Here is a 12024-nt window from a genome sequence, read left to right as displayed (position 1 = left end):
TATCTGGGAGTCTCCAGCACAATTGATTGCAATGGCTCTCAGGGAATTAGCGTGAATGTTTCTGGCCGCTTTTGCTAACAGTGCTGTTCTGTAAGTGATATATGGGTCACAATCCAAAAGCAACCTGACCACCTTTGTTTGGGGGCTTTCGACCTGTAGAGCAGCCAAAATGTTACCCAGAAATTTTTTTCTGGGGTTTTGATAGAGCTGGCAATTAAGTAAATAGTGGACAACATCCTCTATCTCACCTGCTCCGCAAATACACAGCCTCAGATGCTTAGGTACATTCATGTACCTGCCATCTAAGACAGCAGTTGGCATGGTTTGATAACGGAGTTCTGTGAATGCGGTTCTCAAGGAGGGAAAAGTAAGTGTTTGTAAATATTGCACCCTTGAGTGGTTTGTTTTCAACAGATGGTACCACTGAGAGAAATTTGAAGAGTGGATTGAGGATAAGTCCTGGTCATTATCCAATTTGTAGAGCCAGTCCCTCAACATTCTTTTAACACCAGAAAAAAACAAAAATATCTGTAGAGAGGGATATAGATTTTAGTAGGGCTTGAACTGAGGTTGCCCAGCCGCCACTCTTCCATTGCTCTACCATGCAACGTTTAGGTAGACGGTGGTCGGGCATATCCATCACCCTCTTATAATAACCGAGTATAGCTAGCGTTGCCCTAGCTTTAATGGACACCATACCTGTCTCTGTTCTGAGAAAAGCTGCTGGGGTCCCCTGGGGTACCGCGAGGATGTGTCTCAGAAATTTGTTCTGTCCTACTTCAAGATGGTGTAGGTTGTTCTGATTTACACCCCAGATCTCAATGCCATAGAGCATTTGAGAGATGACCCTCCCTGAAAAAACTTTTAAAGCTGGTGTTACAAGTTTACCACCTTTGAGATGGAAAAATTTGACCAGAGCATGCACTTTAAGCATGAATTCCAACTCAGTGATGGAAGAGCTTTAGTGAGGGATGGGTAATTTTCAGGTTTTGATGGGTCACACCAACCCCCTTGGGGCCCTGAAGGACTGAACCCACGTTTCATTTTCAACATCCAGCAAATCCCCATAACTTTTTGCCTTGAAAATGGTCAACTGCTTCCTCAGAATCATCTAGCAACTGGCTACCACCTTTGGACCTATTTTATATCTAGCAAAGTCACTTTTTAAAAACCAGAAGTGACTTCTGATCATTTTCAGATCAGAAGGTCTGCCAGGCCTAAAATAGGCCTGAAGGCAGAATGGGCCAGAAAGGGTCCTACTTTGAAGCTTCTGAAGAAACATCCAGATGGGCATATAGCTCACCATTTGGATTGGGTTTGGTGCTTTTTGGTTCAAATCAAATTATAGTATCTGTGTTTTGACTCAGAGCAATCCATTCTACCCCGTTTTAGAGTTCTCCTGCTCCTTTAGAGCTGAGGGCATTGTGAGGTGACAAGCCTGTGACCTATTCGGTAAGTTGTGGAATTGAAAGGAATGACAGAGGAAATGCTCTCCTCTATTTTAGTCTACTCTATTACTTAAAATATTTTTCTAATTTTTTTTTCCTATTGATCCAGCACTATTCTAGATAAATGAGATACACTGGTGGTATTATGTGAACCAAGCTAGGTAGATGCATTGCTGTTTCACTATGTCACTTTATTTAACAAAAGAGGAAAAATGAAAGTCATGGTGGCCCACTGAAGATGGCTGCAGGAAAAGGTGGGGAAAGGAGCAGGAAGGGACTGTCATTAATCAAAAAGGGGACAAATCAGAGCGATCCAAATAATTGTCTGGACCCTTATCAAAAAGAGAAGAATTATTGATCCGTGTGACCACAAGGATCACTCAAGTGAGAGATGAAATGGATTGCCCTAAAGATAAGAACCTTTTAAGTGCAAACCAGACCACTCCAACTTCCTTCATTTGGACGTGCCCTGAGGATGTGTTTAGCCATTTTAATAGCTACTTTTTCACGTTATGGGAGGTGCAAAGAGAGGCTATCGAGTTTTGCTGGGGGGTTCTGGGAGCTCTCTATAGCCCATGGGGCACACATTTCCTAAACGTTTGTCTAAATCCAGTTCTCCATTCCAATTACAATACACCTGCACATTTGTTGGAACTTACATAATTCATGCAAAGTTCTTGCCTCTATAGGTCTACTCTAGTTGTGACTGGCAATTGGATTTGGGCCATGTTGCTCATGTAGAAGATCTCAGCCTCAGTCCACAGCATCTTCAATTAAAATAGGCTGCTTTGTGGCCTTGGATGTTATAAACCTTTGAAACCATACCCTACCCAAACTGTTATTGCCACCACCGCAGTTACTACCAGTAGGTACAAGATCACAACACAAAGCATCTCAATAGGGTTACACCCATGGAGAAGGCAACAACAACAACAACAACAACAAAATACAGAAGCAGCATTTATTCCAATGTGACTGTTGCTTAAAAAGCACGAGCGGCCGTTGTTGTGTGTGTTCAATAGGATCTTCGCATGTTTGTAATCTTATAAACAGCCTTTTTGGGAGCTGTACATCCTGAATGGTATGGGAAGCCCTCTCTAAAATAAATGAGGAATAATTTCTCTGTCCTTTTATGAACAGCACCAGGGTGTTATAAAGAATTATACCAAATAAGAATTTAAAACAAAACAAAACAAGAATGGCAACTTTTCAACAAAAGATTGCAATGTCAGATTGGGCTCGTCATGAGAAACAAGATTTATGAACTACAGAGAACAAATTAGAACAAATCCCATCCTCATCTCAGTTATCTGTCTCCGGGGACAGAAGACCTGATGTAGCAATAGGGCCTCCTGATGCCCAACATGGTTTAGAGCTGTGGTTTTTTAACTTTCTACCTTTAGGGAAAGCAAAAAAGCAAAGCATGCTGCTTATATACCACTCCATAGCACTTATAGCACCCTCAGGTGTGCTATAAGTCCTATGGAGTGGTGCAGGATACACATTGCCTTATCAGTGAGCTGGGTCCATGTATTGACTTCAGAAGGCTAGAAGGTTTAGTGAACCTTGAGCTGGCAACCTGGGATTGAACCCAGGTTGTGAGCAAGAGTTTTGGCTGCAGTACTGCAGTTTAACCACTGCCTCACAAGGCTAAAATGTATCCATCGTCAAATCGTCTGCGGTACAACTAATATATATTTGCCAAAGAACTTTCCACATGCTGCAAAAGAATCTGGGCTAGCAGAGTATTCTGGGGTACACAGTTGGTTCATGCAGCATGTGGGACTGATCCGTTCGTCTTACTCTCCCAAACATAAACTACTTGACAATCCTTTGCAGCTGCATTCTGCATGAGAAGATACACATTCGTTCATTTAATGCCTTCCAAATCTGCCCTTTATTTCCAAGGTGGCTTATGCTAGCAAGTCACAAACAAGGTGGACCTATTTCTCACAAGACAGCACATGTAAAATAACAAGAAGAAAATTGTAGGTTTGCAGACAATGTTGCCCCAGCTAGAATTGTTGTTATATATATAAAAAAACATCAGAGTGGGAAGTTATTTTTTAAAGTAACTGGCTGCCATTACTTACTACAGTGTTTAAAAAGTAACTTGCTGTTTTAATTTTGGTACTATTTATTACTTCCCATTACTTTAAAAAAAAACCCCTACAACTTTAGAATTCATAAGAAAATGTCATTAAATGGCCAAACACTTCTACAAATGCCTTGAAATGTTATTTTAAAAGTAACTTCTTTTTTTTAAAAATTGTTTTCCATTGGGTCAGGGAAGATCATAAGGAAGGGAATTTGGAACAAGGTACTGGGGTAAATAAAAAAAAATACAGAATGTAGTAGAGAACAATATGTATCATTACTACTTTTACCAATATGCTTTCTTACTAAGCTTACTTCACACTAATCTTGCCAATTTTTTCTAAGCTCTTAAGATCTACAATTATATCTTATATCTTCTTTCTTATAATTTTAACTCATTCATGTTCTCATCACTCATCCAATTATACAAAGGTCCCCAGTTTTTCTAGCCTCAACAATTTCTTTGTCTTCTAATACTTCCGTTAAAATATCCATCTCTGCTGCTTTGAGAATTTTTTTTCTATTAACTCCTGGACTGGAGTCTCCTCTTTTCCCCCCAGTATTTGGCATATAAAATTCTTGCTGCTGTAGTTACACGTACGATAAAACATCTTTTTTCTTTTATTTAAAAAGTAACTTCTGAAAGTACTTAGGATATGTTATTTATTATATTGAGGAAGCAATGCTGTTCCTACTCATTGCATTAATTTTGAAATGTAAGTTCATTCCTTCCTCATTAGCCTGAAAAATAACCAATTACAGCTAACAGCATTGTTTCTGATTTATTACCCTGAAGCTCTGCATGACACTATTTTCTGTTTAAGTGTCTGCGTGCGGTATGTGCACAAATGCACACGCAAATACAATATTATATATGTATATGAGATGGTGAAGAATACAGGGTTTACTATGGAACAAAAACTCATGGCTCACCATTGGCTTAATCCCATCCTAGCTTGAGAAGCAAAACGTATTCAGCTTTTGATGCTTCAACCTCCTGCTGACTTTGTGAGCCTTGAATTCCAGGGAGTATCCTGAGGTCTGGTTTTGGGCCTGACCAACTCCGCATGCCTGACCTGGAATTGGCTGGCTTCTGGTCTAGGGTCAAAATCCACCTACAACATGATCCGGGGACCCAGCTCAAGGCATCTTGTTTGCGAAAGTAAAAGATAAGATGGTGCTTTCTCTTTTCCATGCACATATGACTAGGTTGGCATCTGACTTCAAGACTGCCAATGGGATAGGCTCCTTCACCATACCTGAGGAAGGTAGGCTAAATACAGGGGGGCAGGACAGGTGCACATAGAGCTCTGTCCTCCAAAAAAAAGGGAATGGCTGAGGGAATGGATTCAAGTTGAACCTCTGGAGTGCTGCTGCTCTGTCTCCTGGGATGCTTGCATCATATTGCCCAATGATAGGACCAGCCCAGTCATGATCCAAAGCAGAGATGGGGGTATTCGTATTTGTACATGAATACAAATATCCCCGCACAGGTGGAAATAACTGTCCACTCACAATTTCGCTGGACTGTCCGCAGAGGCTTCCTAATGCGCTGTTCTCAGCAAAAGATTAGCTACTCTCCGACCTAGCAGAGAGGCTTGTCATCCCGCCTCCTGCCAGGACTGGCTAATCGATTGTGGGCAACAGCGTGATAGGAAGCCTCCATGGAGCCAGTGGCAGTGGCAAAATCATGAGTGGATGGAAAGTCCAGCCCCATGGGGCCGGACTCTTGTTATTTCCACCTGTGAGGAGATATTCGTATTTGTATACGAATATCCCCATCTCTAATCTAAAGTGCTATATGTTTAGGGCCTGTTGGTTTAAGGACACAGTCTATTGAAACCCGTGGGCTTCAAATGCATTCCATTTAAACTTTGGCTGGATCGTGCACCAAAAAAAAAATGTGTCGGAAAAACTGATGATTTCACATTTTCTTTGTTTTCACATAACAGGAACTTATAACAGAAAGCAAACATACAGCTTGTAGCAAAGCCCCACTGGAATTAGTATAGGTGTTTTTTTTCTTTCTCCTTTCTGTGCTGCTCTATATACCACAGGTGGTCTCTCTTTTTATTGCGAACACTGCACAGCCATCTACTGGGAAACGACTATAACTATAGTTTTTTCTCAGCAACAGTTAAGACTGAAAGTAAGAACAAAAACAGGCCCATTTGTAAGGGAACCTGGATGAGTTCTTAAAGTTAACCATATAGAACTGTATAGACATCATTTCATATATGTATTATGTGTATTCATGCTTTCCCTCTAATTGTCGTGTTTAAGCTTTCATACTACCCTACTGAGTCATTAGCATGACATGAGGGCTGCGCACTAATCCTGCCACCCACCATGATTGCTTTCAGCACACAAAGACAACAGCTGATCTATCCATATTGCAGAAGCATTCTTTCTGTGAAGAAAAACTTTCGGATGCGGGCATGTGTGAACATTAAAGTTGCTAATGGGGGGCGGGGGAGTCCTGGTCTGTACACTCAGACAGGAGCAGGAGCAAAAAACTGGCAGCAGCTGATCTCTTTTTCAGCAGGTGTCTTGATGAAACAATATTCCACTTTTAATCAATGACAAGAAACTTAGTGAGCATGCATTACAGTAGGAACAGTGTATCCGTGAGGGATAGTTTCTGAGCCCCTCCCCGTGTGGATGCTGAAAACCCACGGATATGCATCCCTGTATATAGCATAGTCTCTGGTTCCCTCTACTGGCCAGTTCTGGTAATACACCCTGTAAATATCTATTTCTGGGGGGGCATGTTGTTTAATATTTTCAGGCAGTAGATATCTGCAACCACAGGTACTGATCCCACACATACAATGGTCCTACTGTGCATCCTTAGTAGTTCAGCATCCACACAGAAGACATAAATGGATGAGCTCATTGATCAAAAGGTCAAATAAGCTGGATCAAAAAGGCACAAACAATCCATTTGATCTTACTACTTTCAACCATCCATGTAACAAGGCACAAATTATCACAACTTTAACGTTTGTGCATTTATAGAAAATGTGCAGGAAAAAATTGTATCAATGAAATTGCAAAATCTCTCTGAGACTAACTTCAGAAAATCTTGCTATGTTATAGGGATGGGGAAAAAATCATGTGCTGTTCCATTTAACCTGCAAAGACTGATCAAATTGAGATTTATATCTCTAGTCCTTCATTTACACAAAATTAGCTAATTCATGTAATACAACACCAGAACTGGTGAAGTGTTGTCATGTTCTAAGGAAGTAAATACAGTATGACCCCCTATCCGCAGGATCACTATCTGCTGATTCACTTATCCACTTCCTGAAAATACTATATATAAAAAAAACTAGAAATACCATATTTTTCCGTGTATAAAATGACACATTTTCCTAAAATAATTAAAAGAAAAACTGAGGGTCATTTTATACTTGGAAGTAAGGGGGGGAGGGATCAAAGCGCTTTGATCCCTGCTTTCCCCCTACATGTTTTGCAAAAAAAAAAAAAATGGGGGGGGGAAATGATTCCTACTTTCCATCTATATTTTTGTTGCAAAAAAGCAGTTTCCCCCTTGACGTTTTGCAAAGAAAATGGAGGGGGAAAGCGATTTCTGCTTTCTGCCTCCATTTTCATTGCAAAAAGCAGCTTTCCCCCGCCATATTTTGCAAAGAAAATGGAGGGGGAAAGCGATTTCTGCTTTCTGCCTCCATTTTCATTGCAAAAAGCAGCTTTCCCCCGCCATATTTTGCAAAGAAAATGGAGGGGGAAAGCAGAAATCGCTCCCCTCTCCATTTCTTTTGCATAACATGGGAATATGTAATTTCAGGGTGTATTTACCAAACCTGGCCACTAGAAAGAGCCCAAGACCATGCAATGTATAGCATTTGATACTTCAGCATTTTTGACATCCATGCCGGGAAGGTTGGAATCAATCACCCAGAGATACAGCAGTCCTACTGTATCTATAAACAGGACTAAGAGGAAGTCAAGACTCAGTTCAGGTCAACCATAAAATACTCAGAACCAAGGTTCAAGGAACATGCAAGAACAGAATCAAAGATAAGTGTCAGTAGTCAAGCTGTATATCACATACATACTGATCCAACAGGACCAAAAGGGAAGCAAAGAGGAGCAAAGCTACAAATGTCTAACTCAAAAAAGGAAATTTGGGCCAATGCAATACATGGAAGGATAGAGCAGAATGTGATTACAAAGGCTGCTTCCAGAAATCTGGGATTGAATTGGAGCACTGGTATTTATCTTGGCTTGGGAGTCCTCCTTTCTTCATCTGGCTCTAATTTGTTATTTGCTGCCTGTGTCTGACATTGAGAAGATCCGTGCTGCCTCTTGTTCTCATATCTGGAGTCACACGTGCTATCATAATCTCCAGGAGAGATGGGTATTCTCTGGCAAGGACTGGAACTTCCACAGGCTGCTGAAAGATCTAGCCTTTTTCTCATCTTCTCCTGCTGAGGTAGGTCATCCTCAGCTTTATCCTCCGAAGTAAGGCATGACGAGTACACCATTTTGGTTCCTGGCATGACTCCCATTGCCACTGTTCTGTAGAGCCTCATTTGAGCCAGAGCCCAAATGCGTTGCCTCTGAGGGCTCCTTCCTCAGGATACCTTGTGGTATCCTGAGGAATGCAATGCCTGGCTCTAAGAAAAGGTCCCTCAGAGCAAAGCCTTTGGGCTCTTGCTGGCACTGTAGAAAATGTTATGAACTGCATTACTACATTGCTACTCTCCACAGAGGGTGAGCAGCTGTAATGAGCGAGGAGTGGGGTGACAGCAACCTTTTCCTCCATGCCTCAGGAATTAGGACAACTTGGGCCACTACAGGAAGTGCTCATGGAACATGGTATCCAATCCGACGTACATTTTAACCTACTCCATTCACATTAGTCATCCTTCTGTTTATCTGTTTTATAATTTTTTAAAAAACACAGTGACTATAAAAAAACCTTTAAAATGTTTTCAGACACATCGTGGCTGGGATTTTGGAGATAAAACCACAGTGAATGAACAGAGCTGGCTTTTGTTTATCCTAAACGTCTGTCTCCTCTCCTTCATGTGTGAGAGACACTCTTGTTTCCACGGGGGATTCTGCTACTTCCAATATTAAGACTTTCCGCTCTTGAACGCGAACAGCAGTGACTTCTCTACATTTCTGTACATAAATTTTTAATCACAGTCTCTTCCCTACTGCCAGTGATTGAGTTCCCTACCGCAGCTAATGGCATTTCTTGTAATATTCATCCATTTAAAATATGTATGTGGGTGCCATATCTTATTTTTCAAGGGGAGCTTGTACAGGACCAGAAGCAAGCGATAGCAGTCATATGCCTGTTAAACTGTAGCTCATTTGCCATGCATTTGATCACTGGGGCAATTGTAAAAAATACAGGACTCCTCTCAAATAAAGGATGTTTTACATGTGGCTGGTACAATCAACCATGTGGCATTTTGCCATCTGCCTCAATCTTAATCCAAATGAAACCTGGGATATAAATTTCCTTTGACTTCAATGGGAATAGGATTGAGTGGCTAAACGTATGCCCTCTGGCTGGAATATATTCGGAGACAGCATACCTTAAAAAGTCAGGCAGGTCAAACTACTATAGGTGAATTAATTTTTAAACAAGAGGCATTCAGGAGGCCATGATTTAATATCTCTGAGTAATTACTTTATGAAATGATGCCTTGAACTAGGCAGTTTTCTCTGCCAGAGTTGAATAACCAGTATCCTAGCTATGCTGAAGATTAATTCATTGCCAGATTCACTCCCTGGCTCTGGCCGATTTGTCAGAGAATATTTTTCAGAATCAGCCAGGTTTCATGCTGTTCACTAATGCTTAGAACAATTACAGTCTTGGGCTGGAAACTCCAGGATCTCCAGCCACTTCCAGTGGAAGCAAAAAAACAAATATAGAGACACATATTTTTTAAAAAATTTGGTGCTATTTATGGTGAGCCCCTTAAGGCTGTAGCCTGGAAAGCAATGAAGATTATTTATTTATTTAAAATGGCAGAATTAGTCAATTTAAGGCTAAATAAATAAATATCCTTCAAACGTAGTTTTATGCTCTCTAGCCCATTCTCCCAGCAGTGAAAACATGTTTTTCATAGAAGTTCGCTCCACCTCTCATTCCAGATCAAGGTCAGTAGAAGCTGCACACAACCGTCCACAAAGATCTTTAACCCATTCATCCAAGTTGCTTTAATACGGTGGTCACCAGCCTTGAGTTCCCCAATGTTCTTGGACTACAACTCCCAGAAATCTTGGCACACCTAGTGGTGAAGGTCTCTGGATGTCCCAAGGAACATTTAGGGACCCAGGGTGTGGAACCACTGCTTTAAATTGGCCCAAATCATACAATGCACTGCTTTCAGTTTTGCCCACTCCATAGTATATGTTTCTGGACTGTTAACAGCATTGCTCATTCAGTTGACACAGCAAAGCCTTCTTTCTTCAGTTCTTAGTCTTTCCATTTACTTGAACTGTTGCAGTTGGCCAAAGGCAGATACTCAAGAGTGCCTGAGATGACGTCACCATGATATTATGCAACCATTGTTTCTTTCCCCAATACTCACTACTCTAAAAAAAAAAATCCAGATTCTAGAATCTCCAAAAAAAGAAACCAAATGAAACCCACAAACAATCAAGTAGATAAAATTGGGTAGAACTGGGCTTGGTTTGGTTTGGTTCTTAACATGCTCCTTAGTCTATTGTATTTTTCTTTGTTCTTCTGGTATATCTTTATACCTACTTGAGAAGGAATTCATCCTATTTTCAACCATTGACCTGTAGCATAAATAGGTGACAATCACCTTACTTTATTTCTGGCACTTACAGATCTGATTTGAATTTAGGTTTCACTGTTCTAATCCTAAATCCGGCATGTAACTAACCACTATATTACATTGCTTCTCTAAAATCAGGGCTTTCAATGTTAATTAAAAGAGGCTTGAATCGATAATCCATAGGGTGCATTCCAGATCTGCAGTTCTAAAATTAGGATTAGGATTATTAACCAAGGCTAAAACACAATGTCTGCCTTCCTGAGCAACTATGTTCCTTTACCTGCAGTTGGTGGACCGCAGGGGTTCCAGTAGAAAATACAAGAAATCCTATAAGCCTTAGATCTGCCTAGCTCTGATCTAGGAGGACCTCCATTACCAGCTATCACACATGGCTTCCATTGCAGCCATTTTGTAGGCAGATTCAGAATATTCATTTGAAAGGCTTAATATTTCCATTCCTCCTACCTTTGGGCTGGCACGTTGCTCCACTGTATCCAGGACAGCACTTCCATTCCAGTGATGTCACTATCATATGTTTGATCCTGTAAGCTTGTTGAGTCCTTGACTGGGAGCTACAAGGTGATTTGGAAAGCCAATGTTAGTAGGGGTCTGTCTCAGATGAATGGACATGATACAGGATGATACATCAGTAATAGGCCACAGAGGGATTATTTTTTTGAAGTCTATTGATTGTATCCTGGGCAAGACCAGAAGTGAATGCTTTTCACAGAACAGCCTCATGTCAAAGCTAGTGCAAATAAAGACTTCAGGAGCACCGCTGAAATTAGCAGGAGAGACCGTTGCATTTATTTCTCTGTGTATTTGTTTTATAGACTTCTTAGCTGCTCTCAGAGAGACTTATGAACACAGATGATTGAACATTAATTGCACAGCCGATTCACAACAAATATGATGCAATAAAGATCAGTAAAGGATCACATTTGCCTGCGCTACCTTTGATTTCTTCTGAGGAAAAGCAAAACTTTTACTTGCTCAGCGCTTCTAGTAAGTTTGGCGGTTTTCTATATTGGTTGCATAAGGCCACCAGCCGCGCATCAAACTACTAAAAAGTCCGGACAAATAAAAGAATTCTAGGTGCTCAAAGGAAGACAAAAGTGGCACTAGGCAAATTGTTTCTGGGGAGACAATTCCTGCAATGGGGTGGTAGAACTGGAAGGACCCTGTTGCCACCCACCTCTCTTAGAAGAGGAGATGGACTCAGTGCACAAGGCAGATCTCAACACCCCAGGCAGGTTCATGGATCAAAGAAAAGTCCAAGAGTCCAAACTGGAACCTAGAATTTGACTGTCACACACCAAATAGTTTTGGTGGGTGATTGGTCACAGGAAGGTAAATACTGTACAGGTTTAATTTGAGAGGCTGATTGCTGAAGAATGCAATTCTTAGAAAATCTCATTGCTGGAGGGAAAACGGATCAATTGGATGTACGTGGATGACACCTGATAGAATTAACAGAAGTCAACACTTCAAAAACATGTGAACAGACCAATCAAGAAGTTTCCTCCAAAGATTCGTACCCAGACATTGTCCCACTAGGCTTTTCTTTTTAATCTTTTAAATTCGTCGTTGTCGTTTAGTCGTTTAGTCGTGTCCGACTCTTCGTGACCCCATGGACCAGAGCACGCCAGGCTCTCCTATCTTCCACTGCCTCCTGGAGTTGTGTCAAATTC

General features: G+C 41.0%; 1 protein-coding gene across 1 annotated transcript in view; it reads right to left on the bottom strand.

Annotated features, from left to right (window-relative positions):
* Positions 1 to 12024, bottom strand: part of MMRN1 (multimerin 1) — a 75519-nt gene that overhangs the window by 41505 nt on the left and 21990 nt on the right. The window contains exon 3 of the mRNA XM_073001959.2: positions 10799 to 10905. Within this exon, the coding sequence (XP_072858060.2) occupies positions 10799 to 10905 (107 nt within the window). The remainder of the gene's footprint in view (positions 1 to 10798; positions 10906 to 12024) is intronic.

This window comes from Pogona vitticeps, chromosome 5 (genome assembly GCF_051106095.1).
Source record: "Pogona vitticeps strain Pit_001003342236 chromosome 5, PviZW2.1, whole genome shotgun sequence".
Taxonomy (NCBI): Eukaryota; Metazoa; Chordata; class Lepidosauria; order Squamata; family Agamidae; genus Pogona; species Pogona vitticeps.
The sequence above is the reverse complement of the archived record's forward strand: the minus strand, read 5'-3'. Positions and strand labels throughout refer to the sequence as shown.